Source organism: Pithys albifrons, chromosome 2 (assembly GCF_047495875.1).
Source record: "Pithys albifrons albifrons isolate INPA30051 chromosome 2, PitAlb_v1, whole genome shotgun sequence".
In the NCBI taxonomy this organism is placed as follows: domain Eukaryota; kingdom Metazoa; phylum Chordata; class Aves; order Passeriformes; family Thamnophilidae; genus Pithys; species Pithys albifrons.
Window position 1 is genome coordinate 67,729,527 of NC_092459.1, and position 24,882 is coordinate 67,754,408.

The following is a 24,882-nucleotide window of genomic DNA, read 5'->3' on the forward strand; positions in this document are numbered from 1 at the left end:
CAACACAATCCAACCATTAATAAATGGTGGGATCCCAAGCAAGTTCACAACACTTATGCACAGTGAAAGCCCAAAGCCTACATTGCTCATAAACCAGGTATGAATTAATTTTTAGTCTGCTCCAGCCACAGTACCAGAAAAATGGTAATATAACAGCATTGTTACAGCATCACCAAGCAGTGTCTTTTTCCAATTGATGTTAAAAGAAAAGTATTACTGGAATCTCAGTTACTCTAGGCAAGCAATGAATTGACCCTGAGATTAGCTCAATTGGTTAAAACTTGGTTGTAATAATGCCAAGGTCATGGGTTCAATCCCCTATGTGGGCCATTGACTTAAGAGTTGGACTTGATGATCCTTGTGGGTCCTTTCCAACTCAGAATAGTCTGTGATTCTGTGAATTAATCCTGTGTTTCTTTTCAAAGCACTGCAACTGCAGATTTTAACAAGCCCTTTATTTATTGCAAAGATCAATAAAGATTGGTTTTTCTAGCACTGCACATATGGCAGGTAGCTCCTCAGGAAGACTGCAGGAGACATATGTCCTGTAACAGCATTTCAAAGCAAAACAGAGGCATCCATTTTATTCCAAGATAATATAAAACCAGAAAATAGACAAGTCAGGCAGCACAAAAGATAGGGCTCCCTGACCCAATGGCACCCTATCATAACCACACACAGGACTTTAAAACATCCACCTGGACAAGCATCCTGTATTTCAGGTAAAACTGGGACACAACAGAGCATACAGGTCAAGAATATATACAACTCTCTTTATATCCCAAGGTCCTCAAGGAAAAAAGACCCTAAAAGGACCCTGAAAAACCCAACCAACCTATAATAAAATTAACCACTATGAACTCAAGCCAGCCTGGTTCTAGTAAAAATCAGGCTTTAAAATCCTCAAAGTTTGCACTCCATGCCAGTAAGCACATGAAAACAGTTTCCTTGAATATTATTAATATGAGTCCAAGCAACAATTATGTAGACTCTACAGGAAGAATTTCAAGGCTTTACTGAGGTGGATTAACTTGTAGAGTGACTAAGAGACCTGTTTGAAAAGGAGAGAAACACATACTTTGAGATTCTCTTATGAATAACTGCACTTTTCTCTAATCTCAGAAAGAAACTCTTAAAAGTCACAACTGAATGAGCTCCAACATAAACAGAGGCAGTAACAAAACAGTGTAAGCAGTTTCTAGGCACGATTCCACTGACACTCAGTGGGCCATACTCTCTTTGTTCTCCCAAGCACTTCTAATTTTCACACTCAAGACTTCATACTCTGCCCAGCTGCTCAGCAGAGGCAAAAAAAAAATCATTGCAGTGATGTGTGATAGCTAGAGGACAGACAGTCGGTTGGAATAGAAATGTTGTCTGCTACATTAGCAAACAGTAAATTGCCTATTTTCAGTGAGATCTTCATTGCAAAAGTGAAAAATTACGGCTTACCCGAATGTGCTCAGTGGTGGGAAGCAAAAAAGTTCAGCTTTTATTTATGTCTGAAACAGGCGAGTATGTTATGTGTCCACAAGTCTAACTAAAGTATATACGTGCAATTCACTAATACTTATTAATATATTTCTTTCATTAACATGGTTGATTGTGATTTATGGGGCTTTCTGCACTTTCCATTAACAGAAGATAACAGATGGTTAAGTCTTTATTTTTAAATACTGTGTTTATCATAAGAACCCATGCTACTAAACAGCAGCTTTCAAAGCTAGGAATCTAATTGTCCTAAGAAAACTAGAAGCTACTGAAGTACTTGGACAACATTCACTGTTGCAATGAGAATCAGTGTAGTAGCCCGGGGTAATCTGCTAAGATGTTAATTTATGTTATCTTCTAAAAAAATTGTCTCTGCTCCCTTACTGCTTGAGTGAACTTTTAAGGACAGAATTTCAGCAAAGTCATATCATAAGTTTGTAGAACCCTGGGGACAGAAAATATTATTTCTGCTTTCCTTTTTGTTTTCCATGGCCTGTAACCTTACTAACAGTACATGGATTTAAGAATCCAGCTGTAACTATGTCATATAGATCTAAAAATATTTGCTGGCTTATCAATCAGCTCCACTTGGATGCTGAAGCAGCTCAAAAACAAGAAGACTGTGAAGCTTGCTTTCTTTGTCATGGGGCCTCTCTACAGAAACATGGCAAAACAAAAACAGAAGAAAAGAGAGATGACAGAAATAATTAACTTAGAAGGAAGTTTCCTGAAAGAGGAAGAACTCTGAATGTGCCAGGTAGTACATGATACAGTAGCAGGCCAACACAGAGGTGCATGGCAACCATGGGAGAGAAGAAACAAAAGCTTACACATAACCTGATTTTACATTCTTGGGATATATTTGAAATTAACAAAACCATTATAGACAGTAATGGGTTACCATAAGGGTATCCTATAACAAATATTTTCTTGAATGAATGCGTGTATGCACAGGTTCTTAAAAGAGATCTCAGTCAGTCAAGTTCAAAACTGGTTCTTATCATTTTTCTTGGAAATCTCTCTCATTCCTTGCCCTTGCAACAATGCCTTTCTTGGCATGAAAACATCTATGGGGGAAAAAAACTCAACAAATCCCCAAACAATCAAAAAAAAAAACAACCAAAAAACCAAACAGGCAAAGAAATGTTCAAATCAAGACTATACAGTGCTGTGTACTGTTTGTCAATATTTTTAAAGACAGTCAGCTTACATTCCAAAACCACACTCCTGCCTCTTTATTAACATGAAGTATACTTCACTAAAATTAACCAGATAACTTTAATCAACTGCAGAGAACACCAGTGATCGAGAGGCAGGGAGAAAACAAAACAAATCAAAAATAGCATTTTAAAAGTAAACCTAAGCCCAGACCCACAGCCTTCATTGAAAATAGTTACTCAAAAGAAAAATTGTGTGTGTCTGGCTGTCTTCTAGTTCAGAGATGCAGCTTTCAGGAGATCGGTAGTACTAGTTGTCAGAAAAAATTTACCCGTCTCAGTCCTGGGTGGAAAATGACAGCTTATTATTAATATGAGATCTGAGAAAATGATTTGAAAACACTTTTTGGGCTGAAAGTCTATTAGACTACAGACAGTGTAGACCTCCCATTCTGTGTGGGGTGTGAGTGCCCACTGCTGGCATCAGGGGCTTCATGGGTATCTCTGGGAGAAGAGGCTGGTGCTGCCCTGTGTGTGGGACAACAGACTCCAGTCCAGCCACCATAGAGCACAGATGAGGCCATGGTCTGCAAGTGATGTGTGCATGTCTCCCGTCTAACCTGAGGCACTCAGCCATGCTGGTGGCACCTCAGGGAAAGCGTATTTAAGAAGCACCAGGAAACACCAGAGAAAGAGGAGGAGGGAAGAAACAGGAGAAACAGCAGAGGGAACATCAAGGTGAAAGGAGGAGGAACAACTCCATGGCAGGTCAGATATTCCACATGGAGATCCCATGCAGAGGAAAGATGCGAGAAGAAAGAAGCAGCAGAGAAACTCTGCTAGGCTAACTGTGGACTCACCACCTTCCCAGCCTCCCACACCATTTGTTGCCTCTCTGAATGTGACCTGCAGTTACAATAAAGGCAGGGAGAAGACAGGAATGAGGGAATCAAGTTGAGCCTGTGAAAGGGGCAAGGAAAGTCATGGTTTTCATGTTTGTCTTTTTGTTTCCCACTATTAATCAAATTAGTATTTAATTATTTATTTGATATGGCAATAGTCTGTTTTCCCCAAAAGAAACCTGTTTGGCCCACAACAGTACTCTGTAAGGGCTCTGCATCTGTGACCCATCTGATGCCTATTGTAACCCATGAGCTTTCTCACTCCTGTTCTTCCCATCTCCTGCACCCATTCCAATGAGGTGGAAAACATGAGAGTGTGGATGGGTGGGAGTTCGGCTGGTAACCAAGAATAACTCACTACATGCTCAAAAGATAAAATCTGTATAACTATTGAGTGTGAAGAAGGAAGAGGAAAGTAAGTTCAATGCACATCTCTGAGTCTTCCCATTGGTTTTTGAATATGATGACTACGTCACAGACATGCACACGTTACTTGCAGACCATGGACGTTAACACTATGCAGTTCATCATAGTCATCAAATTCCCTGCTATACTGTTATCCCTGCCATTGGTATAGCACAAAATAATAATAATCATAAGCCATCACAATAGATTAGATAACAAGAATTTCTGATGCAATTTATAATCTGAAGGTTGTTCTTGCACTTTCCAGTCAACAGTGACTAGTCATTGATATCAATTACTGCTAGAAAATGAACACTTTACATTTGTAACATTTTATGCATTGGCATAATTTGTGCTGAAAGGTTTTGATGCTTTTGAGGAGAGAATCTGCTATTTCAAACTTCTGTATGGAAGAACCAGCAAATATGCAGTGAGCAAACCCTATTTTTCAACTGCAAGGATGCTTTTGATTTAGACCAACTAAAACATTAGAGATGCCATATATCAAATGGGTTTTAGAGTAAAGACAAACTGAATGTCTTCAGGAGCCAGGAGTTCAAGAAGGAAGTAATAAGATACATTACAGAAGCTAAGGTACCAGAACTAATCACAGGGATAAATGGTTCATTGGCTTTAATCACCAACCATTCAAACTTTATCACAAAGTTAAATCAGAGAATATGAAACTGTTTATAAATTTTCACAGAAATAACACAAAGTATGTTTACAAGGAACAAACTTAAGAAGCTTGCCATGGAGAAGTATATGATGCACAGAAAGAAAAAATTAACTTTCGATAAAAGCAGCTATTCTGTAATTTTGTAAATTATACACAACAGTAAATTATTCACATCCTACAGTAACTGATAGTTCGACAGAAGCAGATTACTACATTTTCCAAGAACAGTTCTTATGTAACTAACATAAAGACTTTATAACACTGTAGCTTATATCAGAAACCTAACTGTAGGACTGTGTTATGGGTTTAGCCAGGTGGGCCTAAATTTAGGTTTTAAAGTTCAGCTAGGCCTGGGAATTGTCAGCTGACTTGAGCTGGGCTGAGCTAGCTAACAGCTGACTTCTTCTGGCCAATAATATTGTATTCCATACCATATTGCATCATCTCAAAAGGGGTAAGAGCTGGTGTGTGGGTGTGGCTTGGGCAGTTGCTTCACAGCTGTGGTGCCAGCAAGACACTCTGCTGTCCCAGGAGGGATGGGGAGGCCCAAGCCCAGAGCGCCGGCTTAACATCATGTTATCTGAGGGAAGTAAAATGTTTGTTCTTAGCTTTTCTCTCTGCTTAAGTCTGTCTCTGAAGACCCAACTTCTCTAGAATGATTTGTAGTTAAAATGGTAGAATTTGTGTTTACTGGGAAGTGGGAAGTTATTTCTTGTTATACATGACTTGTGTAAGTGTGTGTTACATTGTAGTTTCCTCTTAATTTTCTCTTTTCTATATAAATACATGTAGTTAGTTTCAGCATAGACCTGGCTTTGGAAGTTTTTTTTTCCCTCTCTCCCTCTTCTTTTTTCCCTTGGCTTGTTGGGGGGAGGAGGAACCCTTTTCACTCTGTCCTGGACAGTTGGCACTTTGCCAGCTCAACCCAGGACAGACTGACTTACATAGATAATCTTCTATTTTGTGGTTATGCAAAGTGAAGAAAAATTATTGCCTTCTTTTTGGTCTCTGATATGTAGACCAATATCTCATCAAATAACATGCAGATACAGTTCCTAGGATAGCTGTGGTTCTATTCCTTAGCATTAATTCATCTAATGCTCAAATCTTTAAGATTCTGTAAAGACTGCCTCTCTAAAGATGATTTCTTTTGCTTCAATGAGATACACCATAAAATACACTTCTATTTGTGGAGTAAAACTTTGAAATAAAGACATATGTACATTTGAATGTGCACCTTTGAATTACTATTCTGACTACATTTAAGGTGCATAAGTAATTGTGTTAAGAACAGAACTGATCACTAGTGTTTTAAATCAAAAACTGGAAAAGGTAATAGAGATGTTTCTACTTCTTCCATTAAAATGTAAGTACTTAAAAGGAAAGTAGTAACACTTTGAGGCTAATTACTGAAATAAAAGCAAGCAGGATCTGATTTGGAAAATTCTGAAGTCTAACCAAATAATTGGGATATAAACTGTGAACTAGAGACATGCAAGTCCTTTTTCTCTCCCTTTAACCATTCCTAGACATGAATATTTTTCTGACCTGTTTTTGAATGCAAGCTCCTTCTTGGTTCCTCAGGCCCCTCAATTGGTTGGTCAGCAAGGAAAAGTCGTGCCTGGTCCACAGCATTGAGAATGGTTTGCTCTTTATCTTTCAGTTCACGCCTCAGTGCCTTTTGGGAAGGGAAAGAAGAATGCATTTTTAACTTGACATTATGAACAATTCTCTGTTTTCACTTCTCTGACCAGACCTGTCTAGTGAGTGAGTAATAGGCAATGTGTTACTCAGACTGCAAGACAGAATGCAAATTTTAAAAAACAAAACTGGCAAAATTTAAGGCTGGGAGGGCATTTTTTATGAAATTGGCTTGAAGAAATGAACACAAGAAAGGTGATGATGGTAGGTTAAAAAAAAACCAACAACCCAGAAACTGAAAATACTACATTAAATTAAATAAAAAAATGAAACGTGATTTCTGTCTCCTACTTACTAATATCTTTAAAATTTAGAAAACATGCAACCAAAAATATTATTATGGTACACTCCAATAAAACATTCTTCAAATTAGCCAAAACCATTTTGATTCTTGTTATGCAGAAAACAATTGAGACCTATATACAGAAGGAAAATTATCAATTTTTCTTTAAGATTTTTTTTATGCTTATAGAAATGAACTTCTGGATATTTTGCTCTCTAACATTTATGACTTTTTAAAAGGGTTAAGTGTAACAAACTTTTTTTAAAAAAGAGTTCAGAAGTAGTCAGCAGTACTGTTTCTCATAATGCATTTTCTTCCATTCAATATTTTAAGTATAAATCTGTCCCACTTAGAAGGAAACTGCTTTTCCTGTTCTATTTGTATTACTTTCTATCCACAGAAACACAAAATAAAATATTTTAAACATTACGAAAATGTTACGTTTAATTTTTCCAATATATTTGTTAGTTCTAATGGCAGTATCAAAGCTTATTTTGCTGACAGAGTGTGCTCAGACCCTACTCCAGATAAAGAAATGCAGTTAGTCAGTGTTGAGAACGTTACTTAAGAAAATGAGTGTTTCTAGTACAGAAAATTGTGAAAAACAGCTGCCATAAAAGTCTCACAAATGCAATCATAAATTTCATTATGAAGTCTCTTGATGCCATAATCAGAAAAAACACCTGCCCCTTGACTTTAACTTAGCAGGAGGCAAAATATTATTTCCCCCCCACTTCTCTTCTACTTTATCCCTTCATCTTCCCAAATACTTTGATTCTTCTGCTCCAATCAATCAATCAATAAATAAATAACCAAACAAACAAACAATCAACCAACCCACCCACCCCAATAAAAACAAATCATTGAAAACACACTAACTTCCATTACATTTAGGAACGGCATTTTACATTCCAACCTTTAATAAGAATTATCCATTGTACTTACACAAAAAACTCTTCAGAGTAGTGTTATCCCTACTTGCTTTTATATAGCAATAATATTCTTTGCAGGATTCAGTATATAGTACATGTAATAAGAAACAAAAATGTCCTCTGTATTTTTTAAAAAAATAAATACAGAAACTGAAGTACTGTAAAAATATTTCTGAAAAATCCCTTCGGATCATCACAGAGTGTAACAATATTTTGATTTCACACTACTCATACTAGAATAAGATGCTTTAAATTCATCCATATTTTAAAAATCATACAAACATTCTCTAGGCAGGAATTTGTTTCAGTAAAGAAGGAAGACAGTAAGTGAACCTGTGTAGATGCCTCAGTAAAATACAATCTTAACTTCGAATTTCAAAGATGTCAGAAACAGAGCGGAGATTACTTCACTGTGAAGTAGGAATATTTCTAGAAATACTTTTCTCTCCTCCATGCAATTTTCCAAATATTTCCAAAGCATACAAGTAAAAGGAGGCTAGGTCAGATTTTGAGCCTACTAAGAAATTTCATGCACTTAGAAACAATTTAGAGATGGATCTCTTTTGCTGCCTCTCCTATTTACCTTCTCAGAGTGTTTCATCTATTTCTCCTGATCACCCTCAATAAAACTTCAATCAAGTTTGACCTAAGAGACCTTAGATTTAATCCTCCACCACCCTTGCCACTGAAGCTGTTCAAATTGAGGTTGAAAACACAAATATTTTAAGACTTTGGCCCACAGAGCTCATCAACTATAAGCCATCCATGGCCATCATTATTACTATTCTTGAAAGAACTTTCTTAACATGAAAGAAACCATGCAATGAAATAGCAATGCTAAAATGATTTAGTAGCAAAGAAGAGTACCTTGAGCACACCACAGACTTGTTGGATTATGGTTTATATATTTTTTATAGTGCCACAAATGTAACAGATACTCAGACTTGCAAAACTTTACTCCTTGATTCTTAGCAATACTTAATGTATTTCCCTGCCACTCTCTCTCTGCCAGTAAACAAGAACAGCAATGAGAGTACACAATGGAAGAATAACCAAATATATCAATAATATTCTCTTTCCTTCCAGGCAAACTTCTCTGCAACAGAACAAAAAAGCAACTCACTTAGAAATCTAATTTTGAGCTCAAATATCATCTGTCTTGAATGGCCAAAATAAAGATTTCATTAGAAAAATTACATCTACAAGGACACTACAGAGTAAAAGAAAGACATAAGAAGCCCAGCAAGGAACAAAAAAACACTGCAATACTGAATTTGATTATTGTATCAAAGATTTTTATATAACAAGAAGTGCCATCCTGTATTTAGGTGTTTTATTTAGTTTTGCAAAAGACATCACCCCAATGGCTACTCCGAATGGATGTATGCCTTGCAGAACAGAAGGGTATTACTTCATTCCCCCTTTGTCATTAAGAACTAAAATAATTAAAACATTTGGACAGCTTTGAGCATCACGCAGGTTTTGGTAGAGCGAGAATTCCTCCCCTGAATCTAGCTAACTTTTCAGGGAAAAAAATAGGAGAAAGACTGATACTAGAGTTCAGGTACAGATTAAATAAGTGAAAGTATGGGAAAAGACTCGAGAGGTATCTCAGAACTTGTCACTGAAACAGTCCACTGATAAGGTAAACACATGGATGCAAATATTTTTTGAGTCCTGTTGGGCATGCAGATATAAAGGCAAAATGAAAAAGTGAACACTGACCACAGAGATAACACTTTTATTTTCCCTATGTTATTATTAATAAAAGTATAGTAATATTTTTAAAGCCATATTGGTCATACAAAAAGGGTCTGTATGAAACTTTAGCAATAGTTCATACTACTGTATTCCATATAACAATTGAAAATTGTAAAATTATACTTTAGGTAATGGTTTAAAATGAAAGTTTCACACCCTTCAGTAATCTGACAGTTGACAGATTATTAAATCCAATGTCTGTGCTTCACGCAGTTTTGCTGCATTTGTAAATTCATTCTTATTTCCTAGATAAATCAGGACATGGATTTTTAAAGAGTCCTGGAGAAACCATTCAGACATTTTTGATTTTTACAGAAGAAGGGGAAAACCCTCTAGAAACCTAAAATTGAGTGTGCTGATGCAGTGTCAGCACTAACTGTTTTCAGAGCTGACCTTAAACAATATTAGCCAAGAATAATTTAGAAAGTCCTCCTTTAAAACCTGAAAGAATTCTTTCACTGCTAGATGGGCAAGGGCTCCCAAAACTATATTCTTGAAATGTCTCATGCATAATCACATAGAGCAACAATAATCATTGGAGCATCCATTTTGCAGGTATGAGGGACATTCTTCAAGCGAGTCAACTATGGCAGAGTAACCCAGGACCGCAGTAAAACAATCCTCCTCTCAGGGAACAGAACATAAGCATTGGCTTCACGATTTACAACCATGAGCTAATTATTTACTCTCCATTTTGATTTGTTCCTCTTTCAGTAACATTTTAATTGTGGAAATTATATACCATGTGTTCTGTTACACCTTGATAATGGATAATTTGTCCTCTCTTCATTAGAGATGCTCATGATTTCTAATATAAAACCCAACTCTTCTCACAAGTTGAAAGTTTTAAAGGAATTTGCCTAAACCAAAGCATTACAAAATTCCTGTTGAGAATATTTTGTAGCTGAAGCCTTTTCCACTCTTGAAAAATTAGAAAGCTACAATTCATGATTTTTACACTGTCTTTTGGATCCTGTAAGCACCTATTTCCCTCAGCTGCACCTTAAAATTATTTTCTTGGGAATAGTAAGCAAACTTCCGAAATTACGCACTGCTAATTTACAGCTCCTTTTTCTCTTTTCAATTGTACAGATTTGTACAGAATAATTCAAGGAGCAGATCAGCTCAATAGTACCAACAGATGAAGGCAACACTAATTTCAAAGAAAACACATGGGATGTTTCTTAAAACCAGAACATATTTAAATCAGGTCTCATTATGCACTCTTTCAAGGAAGTAAAGATGCACTTTATTGTAACTCATATCAGTTTAGCACACTGTGGCTTACGTGCCAATCAGCAGCTCCTGTAGCATTTAATTACTTATCTTTATTCTGCACCCGGTGCTTGAAAAACTCCTGTTACTTTTACACACTAAAATGAAATGAAAAAAAAATAATTTGTGGCATATAATAGGATAGGGAGAATAAGTAGGATGATTGAGAAGACTCAAAGAATGAAATGAGGAATTGTTTATAAAGATCATACAGAGATAAAGGTTATGACAGTCTCTGCCAGCTGTCTGCATCACTAAAGAATGAAGTAGAAAGAAAACAAGCACAGCATGTTTAAAAGATGTTCTTTTACGTCAGACGCTATTTAATATAACATGCACACATAAAATTTCAACAGTGGTTTGGTCTCTGGACACCTCTCTGTACAAAAGTCAGCTTTATAATACATTTATGTTTAGAAGATAGTCAAATAAAGAATAATATTTAATTTGAGATGGTGCAGGTCACCAAGCATTTACTTTTTACTACTCCATTCATAATCTGTGTGGCAAGAGAAATAATGAAGGAGAAGAGTGGTGCCTAATATACAACCATTAACACCTGGAGATACAAAGACATGCAGCACATGGGACTTCAAAGATGAGACCAAATCCTACATGTTCTGATAAATTACTAATAAACAATGACCAACACCAGAACGGGTAAAGAAAGGCACATATTGGAGGTGGGGGGAAGAGGAAGCTGCTTGCCTCAATAATAAGTATATATTGAGTATAATAGAAGAACCTAAACAGACATTTCAAAGAGGAACAAAGAGAAGTAAGTGTCAAAGGCTGCATTTTTCTAAATCGTTTCTCAGTTTATCATTTAACACTTGCTGTCCCTCTTGCTGTAGTGGCAATACAGAGTGCGCGAACACAGTGGCAACTACAAGGGTTCAACATGAGTGTAGACCTGGAATTCTCATCTATAGCATATTCCTCTTTTTTGCCTGAATGGCAAACTGACAGGCACAGATGTGGGCAAAAGAGAATTGGACAATGCATGCTGGTGATCTTTTGCTAGAGGCAAATAAATGTTAGCTTACTTAAGACTTTCCCCTTGATTTATCAAAACAGATGCCTCAAGCCAGAAATAGGTGTAGTTCTTCACTAAGACTTACTTGTCCCTCGATAATTTCCCTCCCACTCTGGTCTCTGGATGAGTGTATGTGCTCACGGCTACTCACCGAAAATACCACCCACGTCCGCATATGCATTAATAGAAATTCATTATATAAAATACGCATCTCTAACTATCTCTCAACCAGGTACCTTGTGGTAGTAGAGCCAAAGGGACAGAGGAAGGAAAGTATGCTCTATCATCTGCTCTTCAGGCTTACAGTCACAAAACATGAAGCTGCTACTAACATTCTAAAAACCAATAAACTGACAATCTCAAATTGCATCTCTTTATTTCTGTAGCACACTTTAATTAAAAAAGGGTAACTGACTTCCTTCTGAACTTGTTACAGTAGTTCAAAACCAGTAGGGCTATTTTCTTCATTTCTCTCTAACAGCATTTTAAATCAGAAAAAGATGTTTTGAAGCCTGTTTGGAAAATTCTCACAATAACCTCACAGCGACTTTGAAAGACCTCTGTTGTGCACGGGAAAAGAAATCAATACTACAGTACGAAGGCAAAAGTAAGCTTAATTGTCACACACATTGCATCAAAAAAGACATTACAAAGCTATTCTTGAATAAAGAGTATAGAGATACATTATTTCATAAAAATTAAACTAATTTTTTTCACACGGTTAACAATTTGCCAAGAAAGAACATGTTTAGTCTTTTTCAAAGAAAGAACTGCTGCAAGTCCTGCATTCCCTAGAGATGCTACAGGATGTAAAATCAACTAGGGTTGAAGTGAGACACTGCTTAATTGAGCAAAGGTTACAAAAAATGAGGCATAATGATGTTCATTAATTCATCTTCCAGCACCAACAATCTTATGTAACTTGATTTTTTATTTCCTAGCCCACTAAAATGAGACTTTATTTGTGTTTCTAGGTCAACGATAACCAAGACTTTGTAGCCCTGAGAAGTTTGGAAGCTCAACAGAGCATAGTCTTAGGTACTAGAAGACATGAAAATCCTAAAGGCTTTTCTTTTCTAATTTTAAAATTTTATTTATTTATTCATAATTTTTTTTTAAATCTGATTTGGAACTATGCTGGGGGGAAAGAACCCCACACCATGTATCCTTGAGCCGATGCCAAAGGCATTACCTTCAAAAAGGTTTTAGAAAAGATATAATTATTTTCTTCATAAAAAAGTAATGCGAATAGACAGAGATTTCAGTGTGTTAACACAAATCCTCTAATTAATGAATGACGGAAATCCACAGAATTATGGCCATTCTGGTCAGTGGAACCCTGTTGTGATGGGTTACATACCACTTAGTGCATATCCACCATACTTGCCTTGTTGGGTCTGGAATTTTCCCTTCTTCAACAAAGTTATTCTTTTATATTCAACCCTTACATCACACTGCACTGTACCATGAGTACTACAAAAGTATCAAATAACCAAAATAGAAGAAAAACTGATAGAATGCTTATTTTGCTCATCCAGCAAATTTCTAATCTAAGCGAGCATATTCCATTTTGAATCCACTGTGTTATGACAACTAAAAAAGGGCATGAGAATCATTAAATTTTATGGCTTGAATAAAACTACACAAAAGCAGTAGATTAAAATGGGCTTGTTTTGCATTATCATGCACAGGAAAAAGGTTATGTTTTTAAAGGAGCTTTTAGAAAAACATACCTGTTTCACATACCTAATCAGGATTTAATATAGGAATTCATAGAGATGGTACCCCAGAGACAGCAAAAATGTCTGACTCAGAGTGTGGAGTCTAACAGAGGAAGAGAGAGGGAAGCTGTTGCAGCTTTTCACTTTTCCGGTGATGGAAAAGAAGTATTTACTTTTACACAACAGCAGTAATCACCCAGCTAGCAGTGAAACCAATTTTCAAATGCCAAACTGCCAGTAAAAACACATTCAGTTTTACATCAAAAGGACTACAGTGTGCTTTTGGTGAAGGAAAATTAATCCCACCAGACTTTACTATGGAAACATGACAGCTATTTGATGTCAACAACCTTGAAGACTCGACCTTTTTTTTTATTTTATTTTTTTTAATAGTGAGGAAAGTCATGACTATGTTTCCAGGACCAAAAGCAAAATTATCATGTTAACTGCAGGCTAGTATTTTTCCTGGGAAAAAATATTCCTATGAAGACAGGCTGAGAGATTTGGTTTGTTCATTCTGGAGAAGAGAAGGCTCCAAGGAGACCTTACAGAAGCCTTCCAGTACCTAAATGGCGCCAACAAGAAATCACCTCCTTTGACCCACTGGTCACACTTCTACATACTTTTGACAAAATGAATTGTCAGTGATTATTAAGACAATTATCCATCCTTTAAAGTATATGGAATTAGAATAAACTCCACTATCTATGCAACTCTAGGAAAAACACATCACAGATTTTCATGAAGTACCTATTCAAATTCTTGAAGCCACAGTCTGTCAGGTTCTGTAAACTAATAGTATCACCACAGGCATTCTCATACATCTCTGACCAACAGAAGGTGTGAAGAGAATTAATCTTCTCTACCTGCTCCATTTTTATTCTGCCCATCCCACCAAACACAGCTACTAGCTCCTGCCAGAAAAAGGACAACTACTTTTGTGACATATAGTGACAAAACAGAACCCTTATTCTAATATAATGAGAACTGGTGTGCAGACACAGGGGACTGACAGTTAGAAGTCAGCAAAGATGCAATGCCATTTTAAATTGTCTGCCAACACCACCACCACCACCCCACCCCCCCCCAAACAATCCCATAGGAAAAACACCACTGTAGAACACCAAGTAAAGTATTGCAGTGGGTCTATTTCGAAGGCACATGAAGAGATTAGACCCTCTGAAAAGCAACCTTCAAGACAAGGCAATACATCATCAAAATGAGGATTCTTCCATTTCAGATGAAACTGTTTTGTAGAGCTGTCTGCAGAACAGAAGTTATATTTCTTCCACAGTCTTCATCAAAGTTGTACCTCCTTTGAAGGGGCAAAGAAAATTTGTGTCCTCAATGCTAACTCTAATTGGCTGCAAACTGTATCTGTGCACTGCATAGCATATAACAGTATACCTTTGGATAAGTTTTTCTACTCAGGTACATAAAACAACAAATGAGGTTATGGTGGAAACACTGTCAGAGTGTCTAATTCATCTCTTTTCTTTATGGATAACAACTGGTATAACTTCTGCTTTTCATATCAGAAAATACTCACAGAAAAAGGGGGACAGATAAGGAACAACAAAAAAAAAAAGCATTATTCTTCTTAGGCATCCTAAACATGCAATACCTCCAGCCTTACACAAGACACACAAAACATCTGCTGCACATTAAATGGGTTATTATTTAATTTATCAAGAGCCCTCAAATATCCTATTAGCATTACCTATTACCCTGCACCCCTCAACAGTTACCACCTACCTCTTCAAACAGATACATTCCTCTGTCTTTGCTTGATGGCAACAGACTGGCTTGAGTTTGCTTTAGTCTGTATGATTGCTGACCACTGATGAACTGTCAGTGTTAACAGGTTATTAGATTCTTGGTTCAAAGCAAGATGATGCCAACATTAACAAGTTGGGTCCTCTATTCTTGTTAAGAATAGTTAAACTCAGGTCAGCTTTAGCTCATTTTGTGTGATTAAAATTTTCTCTGCATTTCTTGAAAAAAAATGTCAATGGGACAAGTCAAGCATGTTTGGTGTCATAAATTACCTCACTATTACATGATATTCACCATATTAATGCAGAGGTCTTGAGAAAGATTTTTAGTAATTGCAGTTCGAAGTCTAGACTCTCAAGAGCAACTCTGCCATATGCAGCATTATGAGTATTCATTCAATACATAAAGATGGGATGCACTTTGTGAGGATGCCCATGTCTCCCACAAAGTAGGTTTTCTGTACATGAGCCTCCTTAGTGCAAGTGTACATCAGCATCCTTGCCAATGAATTGTGATCACTGATGCCGAAAGGGTTTTTGTTCTGATTTTCACATTTTGTAGATTTTAGGAACACAGTAGTTGTAGATTTTTAGAGGGTTAATATTTCTAACAGTTTAAGTTTAATGCCTTTCTATCACTACCCCTGTCCCAGAACAGGGAGCTCAAATTCCTTTAGTTAATTAATCTTGTTTAGACTCCTTTCCAAGGTAAAGAGCTGAAGGATATCAGAAGGCCCACAGAATGAAACATAAACATAGGTCAGAGTGACCCAAAAGCCAGAATTGGATGAACTCCAAGAGACCTTTGTGTGCCTGAGGAAGAAGAGCTGATGAAGACAGAGGGTCCTGACGACCCCAGACCCAATTCCAGGGGGTTGGACCAGGGGTGGGACTGGGGCTGGACTGAGAAATGTGTAAAGCAATGATTGGAAGGATCTTATTATAAAAGCCATGGAAAGAAGAACTAAGACACATGCATGTCATCCTGTATTCCTGTGGGCTGTAGGCCCTGTGTTATTAAAGGACCTTTACTTTTTATCTTACCCTACACTAACGTGGCTCAAAGTCCTGTTTTTGGGGGGAAGGGTCATTCACGGCATCAGTTTGGCGCCCGAAAGGTGGAATTGAACCACTCTGTCGCTAGACAGCTACAGGTTTGAAGCCTGCACCCCAGACCACTGAGGGTCATCCGGGCAAGAAGTTTCATCCTGTGGGAATTCTCTACTGCCGGCACATTTTGGAGGGTTCCTTCAGTGACCTTTGAAACTCCTAACAACTGGATAAGATAAAAGGAGCAGTTCCTTTGGGTATTTTTGCTAGCAAACTAAGGGAAAGTTTTTCCCTGGAACTGGGAATACGTTGGGCTGGGAGGTATAGCTGATCTGGCCAGTCAGTTTCTCAGCCTGGTGGGCAAAAGGGTGTTTTGCCTGGGTGAGGGACGGTTTGGTCCCTTGTTGCTTCGGGAAGGGCAAAGCAGAGTGCTCAGGGGTTTCATGTTAGCTGAATGCAGCTGGAAAGGAGAGGAATATCTCTCTGGGATTACATCACTCTGTCTTAGCCTGAAGCGGTAACATAGCACTTGGAGGAGTGAGCTTGCTTGGTATTCCTGAGGCCAGCAGTTCAAATCTGGGTGCTGAAAAGTTTTTTTCCCTTGCCTGTAACTTGTCAGCATGGGTTGTATGCAATCCATGGAAGAGGAGACTCCAGTGGAGTCCCCTCTAGCTTTGGTTTTGCAGAAATGGAAGCATCTAACAAGCCCTGAAACATCTTTGAGAAGGCAAGTGTTATGAAAAGAGAAACAGTGGGAAAAGATCAAATATACAGAGCAGGGAGGCACCGGTGGCTTTCCCGAGGTTGCTCTGGCAAGCATAGTTACTGATAAGGCAGCCCTGGAAAGGGTGGCCAGAAGAAATGTTGCAGAGACTGCAGAGAGCAGCGTGGGGCGGGAAGCAGCAGGCTCATTTCCGTCTTCCCATCAGTCGGCCCGAGCTGTACAGGGGGAGGCAGCACCCTCCCTTCCCCCTTTCCCCACCTCTGGCGTTTCCAGCTATGCAGAGGCAGAGACAAGCGAGGGAAGAGCGGCAGGCACTGCCATTGCTCGGCAGCCAGCTTGTCCGGTACAGAATAACAGGGAGACCAAAGCAGTGGATAACACCAGGATTGTAGAGAACAATCTCCTTCCTGCCTTCCCTTCCCCCATTCATAGCTGCGTGAGAGAGCAGTCAGTTTCGTGTTTTAATGAAGCAGTGGTTTGCATCTTGTCTGTTGTTGAAAAAGAGAATTTGTATCAGCACCTCTGTAGTGAAGAAAGAAAAGCAAAGATAAGCTGGAGCCAGCCTGGTGAAAACGCTAAGGCAAAGCTGAGTTTCTGGGATGGAGCGGCTGTCTCTGAGCTCAGGGAGCTGGGCTGGGAGAAGCCAAGACAAGCGTGGCTGTGGCACAGCTGCTTGGATACAAGGCTAGTCTTAGCCTGGGAGATTAACAAAAGCAATAATCTCAACTTTCTAACTTACTTTTCTTTTAAAGACCATGAAAGGTCTGTGTTCCCAAAGGGAGAGAGAGGGAATGTTTCCGTTCCCTTGAGAAAGAAAGTACCTTTGCCACCTCCTGAGGAGGCAAAGAGGAAGGTGTTTTCTCTGCGTTCCCCTATCGGAGAGGGAGCAGGGAGAATTGCCATAGAGACCCCCTGTAAACAAATGAGTAACCAGAAGCCCAGCAGCTCCTGGGAAGGAGAAAACTCCGGAAACGGGCCGGGACCCCCAGAGCCCCCCAGGAGGCTGTCCCGGCGGATACAGGGATGCACTGAGGTTGTCCCGCGGGTGCGGGGATACACTGAGGCTGCTCCCGGGGACGCTGAGACAAGCGCACATGCAGCGCAAGCAGAACCCCCTGGAGAAGCAAAGCTTGGCATAATAGCTGTCCCAGGACAGCCAGGAGCACGTTCCACCAGAGCCGTGAAATTGACCTCTGCCAGCATCGCTCCACCTGGAGTGGCGAGCAGAGCCAGCAGAGAGGGGCCAGGCACAGCAGGGTTGGCCTTGGACATCGGCAGAGCCAGCAGCTGTGAGAGTGCCTGCAGAAGGGCGGTAGCCAAGCACGCAGATAGAGCGAGTGCGGGGAAGGCAGTACACACATTCCCGGGACCGGGAGATGAACAAGCAGGGCTTGCTGGCCAGGCAAACGCAGCTTTTCCTTGGACAGCTAGAGCAGCAAAAGGTCCTGAACGTACCAGTGGAAAGGAGGTGCTTGTAACTGAGAGTCAGCTGCAGCAAGAGCAGGATCAGTCTCGCTCGGCCGTGGGTTGGTCCTCCGTGCTGGGCTCTCCTGCTGCTGAGAACAGAGCAGGCACTGGCTTTGCTGACCCTTCAGCAGCTGCGGTGGCAGAAAGGAGGGCGAAGGAGGCTTTAGCAGAGACCGCAGGGAAAAGCGGGAAAGGGGAGCCAGCACCGTCCCTTCCTCCATCTCTTGCCGATGCCGTTCGTGACCATGCAAAGGCAGGGACAGGCGACGTGGCCAGCTCTGCCCCTGCCCGGCAGCCAGTGTGTGCTGTGCAGAGAGGCAGGGTGGAGAGAGCCGCTTCTGACACCGAGATTGCAAAAGGCACAGGAGCAGAGAGACATGGTCTCCTTCCTGCTTTCCCTTCCCTTGTTCGTGGTGGGGAGAGAGAAAAATCAGTGCTAGTTTGCCTTTTGTCTGCGGTTGGAAAGGAGGCTTTGTGTCATCTTTATAATGAAGAGTTAAGAGCAAAGCTGGGCCAAAGTGGACCCGGAGGGAGGAAGGCATCTTCATCTTTGCCTTCTCCTGGGAAAGCAAGGAAAGGAAAGTTTTCCTTGTGCTCCCTCACTAGAGATAGAGCAGAGAATGTTGCTATTGAAACTCCTTGTAAACAAAGCATGAGTAGCTTTTGGGGAAGAAAAGGACTAGAACACTGTCCAGGACCCCCGATCCCGGGCAGTTCCACCCCCGGGACCGTAGAACTAACTCCTGTCAGCGTTGCTCCCCTTGGAGCAGCGAGTGAAGCCGGCAAAGAGCTGGGTGGGCGGCACTGCACGGCAGGCCCAGAGCCGGGGGCAACACCGGCAGCGGCTCCGGACCCCTGGGTTTCTAAAGCAACAGAGGCCAGCCCAAGGGCCATCAGGGACGGGACCGTTCCCTTAAGAGCCAGCATGGCCCCGACAAAAAGGACCAAAGAAGCTGTGCTCAAAGCCAGTGCTACAGCAATAGCAGAGGCCAGCATAGACCCAGGGTCAATACCTACAGCTGAGACCTTGCCCAGACCGACAGCGGGAGGGCCGTGGGCGACCCTTTCCTTTCTATCCCTGTCGCTAACAATCCCTACCTGCTTCGGCGAGCAAGCAGAGAATTTAAACACCTTGTCCTGGAATACAGGACTCCCCAGCAAGCAGGCAGGCAGCCTGATCATCTCAACTGCCTTGCCCAAGTGTGCAAAATTTCTAATTGCAGGAAAAGGGGGGGCGAGTTCCTCTACCCCCGAGAGCATTTCCAGCATTTTCCCTCTACCCCTGCCACCAAGACCGAAAAGGGGGGAGCAAAAGAGTGATAGTGTCACTGTGTTACAAGCTGCCTGAACAAACTCAGTTCTTTCCCACTGTGATGAATGTTAAAGCACCAATTTAAGTTTAAGGAATCTCTATCTTAAGCTTAAAGATTCTGTCTGTGTTTGCAATTTTCTCATTTCCAGTTTTAGAGAAGCCTCAACACCTGATACACCGAGACTGATTGGCAAAGCGAACCCACAGCTTTCTGTGGTAGTCTCTGTGTTCTGAGTTTGCTCTGAGCTGCTCCAGCTTGTAGCATGTCTGTCTCAGCATAGCTCTGAGGCTGCTAAAAACTAGGACCAGTATCATACTGGTGCAAAATCAATCAATAGTTGCCACCTATGTATTTTTGTCTTTATTGTGAACTAACCATCTGCTATTAGAATATGATTATTTGCAGACAACCAAGAAGTCTGTCACCACCAGACCTGAAGGACATGCCTCTCAAGAATCCAATCTGAGAGCAAAGTTGATGAAAACATCATTTTGCAAGCATTGTGTAGAACAACTGTGTCTTCTCTTTAATTGCTGTTACATGTAAGAGAAATTTCTCTAAACCTGATTTGAAAATTCTACACAGGAGGTTGTATGATTGTAACTTCAAATTTGTTTATTTTGAGTTTGTCTCTAACGTCTTATCATCTAGTGTCTGTTACAGTGTGTGAAGCACTGAGCCTCGCAAAAGAAAAGCGAAACAAGTTCTGTGTGTCCTGTGTTACAAGACAAGAAAGCAAGCAGCTAGTCACAACCGTGCAGCTGAAGAATTAAAAAAACTGATTTAGTAGACTGTCTCATGAACATTGAGTTACATCTAAGCCTGCAATTTTTGAAATGAACTGGTAACATCCTAGCTAAATAGCTTGTTTAAGCCATCTAAGTGATGCTTGTACCCTATTTTAGCCTAATTAAGTGAATTTCAGTCTTGTTCTGAAAACTTTTTCATGCTCTTATGTCTCTTGGATTTCTTTCAGCAAAACGATCTTTTAGAAACCTGCATTATGGCTCACAATATGTGAAGATGCCATTGTTATTTAACATGCTAACATAAACATATACAATTTGGCAGTGAAAATGCTTTTATACACGGAGGCAAGAAGCTCCTGCACAGCTACTCCGTGAGGTGGAGAGGACTGACTGTGGTCAAGGTAGGCTGTGGCAGGATGGTCTGACCTCGATAGGGCCTGAAATACACTCAGAGGATGCAAGCACGCTGTGAGGAGCAATTAGTAGTGCCAAGATGATGTTTGGTGTTGCAGAAACTCCAGACACAGCTTGGTAGTAGAAAGCTCCTGATGGGCCCATGCATTTGTGGCTAGCAGTCAACCTCTTCATGTTATAAAAGCTGAATCTGCTTTTTGTATTGTCAAAATGCGAGAATTCTGAAATTCGAGATTCCTTTAAAAATTGCCTGGGATTTGCAAAATTGCACACTCCCAAAACTCAAATTAGCAAAATTTGTGAAGAGATATGAGAGACATAAGACATCTTACATACCCAAGCCTTGCCTATAGCTAAGGCAGAGAAACAACTGTTTCATTGATTCTTCATATTCACATAAGAAAAGTTAGTTTGCAAAATTATTAAATGGTCTAGATTTCCTTTTACTTTGCAGAAACTCCAGAAGCCCATGAAATTGGACATTCCTGTTCCAGACTGAGAACTGTTGAAAGATGGGACATTGACATCTGCATGCTGACTAGAGAGAGTCATCTCAAGTACTGTCAACTAATTACACCACAGTGAAAGACAAAACTGTACCCCTGTGATACAGACTCCAGGACCACTTCAAAGATTAACAACCTGATGTCATCCTAAAAGACAAAATAGACTGCTTTCTTTGCATAGCAGGTTTCCTGGACTTACTGCAGGACAGAAGTCCTCTGCCCCTAGAACAAGGGCAACAGAGACTATTACTTTCTTAAATTACTTTTTGTATGTATTGTTTGCATTGCTACTAACCATGAATTAGGTTAAGAACTAAAATTTGTAATTTCATTTGGCTTTAGCCAAAACGCCAAAAAATTGCTAAATTTGCATTATGAATTTAGCTGAAATTTAAAATCAAAACTTGCATGTGACCCTAGTCACATATATAAAATCCTTCAAAAACTGACTGCTGTATTTGTATTCAAATACCAGCAATTGATGAGGAAAGCAATTAGCCCTAATTGGCATTTTGATGAGTGAAACAAACTTTGGAAAGTCCTATGAAATTCCAGAGACCTGGAGATTCCATCTCTAAAAGTAAGTCAATGGAAAAACACTGTCATTGAAATTATCCAAAATCAGATCTCAGATGCTATTGCAACTTCAGAAAAGTCCAGAGTTTGTCTCATGTAGTACTACAAATCAAGTAACTCTTGCAAAGTTTCCACAAACCAACTTCATGGTTACTGAACCTAACCAACTCTTTAGTTATGTTTATCATTAGTGTTTTGCATTATAGCTAGCTGTAAAATTTAATACTATAGTTTTTGTTTATCTTTTTAGTGTAATGCTAAGTTTAAGTAGTAGAACCCAGACAAAATTTTTGAGTTTTGTCTGTTTCTAAAGGGGGGACTTGATGCCGAAAGGGTTTTTGTTCTGATTTTCACATTTTGTAGATTTTAAGAACACAGTAGTTGTAGATTTTTAGAGGGTTAATATTTCTAACAGTTTAAGTTTAATGCCTTTCTATCACTACCCCTGTCCCAGAACAGGGAGCTCAAATTCCTTTAGTTAATTAATCTTGTTTAGACTCCTTTCCAAGGTAAAGAGCTGAAGGATATCAGAAGGCCCACAGAATGAAACATAAACATAGGTCAGAGTGACCCAAAAGCCAGAATTGGATGAACTCCAAGAGACCTTTGTGTGCCTGAGGAAGAAGAGCTGATGAAGACAGAGGGTCCTGACGACCCCAGACCCAATTCCAGGGGGTTGGACCAGGGGTGGGACTGGGGCTGGACTGAGAAATGTGTAAAGCAATGATTGGAAGGATCTTATTATAAAAGCCATGGAAAGAAGAACTAAGACACATGCATGTCATCCTGTATTCCTGTGGGCTGTAGGCCCTGTGTTATTAAAGGACCTTTACTTTTTATCTTACCCTACACTAACGTGGCTCGAAGTCCTGTTTTTGGGGGGAAGGGTCATTCACGGCATCATCACCAAAACAAAAATGAGTTGTACTACATGACATCACCTATGAATTATAAGCAATCAGAAAAGTGAGATCACTGCAAGAGATCTCAGAGAAGCATCTCCTGTATGACAATTTCACAAGGAATATTCCTCTCTCCGGGAGGAAGCTCAATCACCAAACCCAGATGAATGCTAAAGCAGCAAAATGCTAGAGACCAGTTGCAAATTGAGACAACCTCTAGCGCTCCTGTTCTGGTTTTTGGATTTGGTTGTGTACACATACATGACAGGAGACTGCTACTGGAAATCCTTTCAGAAGCAGAAATCTGGTCAAAGTTAATTACTACTTTTTTTTTTTTAAGCAGTCACTCTGATCTCTCTTCAGAAGCAAATGGCCTAGACAGAAAACTGAATAATTGTTAAACAGTCAACAAACTGTCCTCCTCACTGCTGTCTACTTCTATCCCCTATTTATGCTCTCCACTTTTCTGCTCTGTCTTCCCATTTTAAAATCTATTTAAACTGACAGTGTCTTTATAAAGCTTATACAACATAGTTGGTTACTATGACGACAGATTATACCGGATTTCTGGGTTTGGTTACTTCTCCAAAATTTCCTGTCTCTGGTACATCTAACATCTGCTCAGTAGAGCAAGATTACTGTAAAACCACCATTGCAAAAAATAAGTAGTGTTTAAAATAGGAAATACTCTTCTCCAGACAACTCTCCAGGCATTTATGGGAGAGAGATGTGGAAGCAATACCCTAAGGGCAACATGTCTCTCTCCCTCTAGTTAAGGCACCTCTTTCAACTCATTCCAGCTGCCACCAGAAGTTACAGGAACATGAGACAACACAACTTGACATCTATGCCGTGTCTGTACAAGGCAATGGGATTTAAGAAAAAAAAAAGAAACAGAATAAAAGGCAATCCTCAAGTGTAATATTTCACATATTCTATGGCACAGCAGCAATCCGTAGGTATCACAACAAAGTTATGGCAGGTTTAGGTTTTGGTTTTTTTGGTGGGCTGGGTGTGTGTGTTTGTTTTAAGCAGCAGAGAACTTTCCCTCATCATGAACCACACAGAACATAAATAACAAACAGACTTCTTCAGGAAGTTTTAGCCCCTTGTCAAACCAGGAACACCCAAACTTGTCACAACGTGCAATAGTCTGTGTTACTTTATTAGTTCCATTTGTGCCTCTGCAAACTAAACTTGACCAGCGCAATAGCCTTGCTAGGTCTTTGCGCTTTCAAATAGATGAGTCAAAAACATCTCATAGAAACATGACAAAATCCATCTGGACCTGTAAATTCAACTAAGGAGATAAGCAGAAAAAAAAATCATGTGGCTGCTTTCACTGATTCTTAACAATAACAAACAATTAAACTTTGCTGGGGATTCAGTATACATATATTAATAAAAAATACTGCTTGAAAATTGTCAGCATTTGTCAAATATTGTTAAATCGTCCAGTTACTTCGTTCTATCTAAGTTTGTGATTTCATTTTAACAATCTGTTTGGGGTTTTTCTGACAGAGAAAAAACTGAAATTCAAATAATCCAGGGAAAGTTCTGCAAAATATCCATGGACAAAAACCAAAACATTTTGCCTAATTTTCCTTCATCATAAGTTCTTATAATAGTTGTTCACATAAACCTTATTCCTTAATTAAAAATAATTCTATAAGAATGATTGGTAATTTGGGGGGGAAAAAGGTCCTACTAAAGGACCCTATTGCAAAAGGATTTTTGGATGACTACAAAGTGGTTTTCTGCATATGAGAAAAAAGTAATTTAATATAACTGACACTAATTTGGGGTCAAATAGTGAAAGATACTAGCACTTACAAGAATACTTTCATAAAGCTAAGCTATTAAATTTAACCCAGCTCCACAAATATTTTCCAATATAAGGTGAACATACGAGAGAGATCATAAGACAGACTTATCACTTATGTTCAATCACTTAATTTCCTTACTCTGATTTGTTTCTCCACTACAAAAAGCTTTTTTGTTAGCTCTTCAGGCAAAGAATTGGAATATTTTACATGCAGTAGAACTAGCATCTATTAAATAGG

General features: G+C 39.5%; 1 protein-coding gene and 1 non-coding gene across 11 annotated transcripts in view; both read right to left on the reverse strand.

Annotated features, from left to right (window-relative positions):
* UTRN (utrophin) overlaps window positions 1-24,882 on the reverse strand; it is a 386,042-nt gene that overhangs the window by 91,738 nt on the left and 269,422 nt on the right. For all 10 annotated transcript variants that reach the window (XM_071549382.1, XM_071549384.1, XM_071549380.1 and 7 more), the window contains one exon: window positions 6,183-6,312. In XM_071549382.1, coding sequence (XP_071405483.1) covers window positions 6,183-6,312 — 130 coding nt within the window. The remainder of the gene's footprint in view (window positions 1-6,182; window positions 6,313-24,882) is intronic.
* TRNASTOP-UCA (transfer RNA opal suppressor (anticodon UCA)) lies at window positions 16,227-16,313 on the reverse strand. The gene has a single exon. It is a non-coding gene; the product is annotated as a tRNA-Sec (tRNA).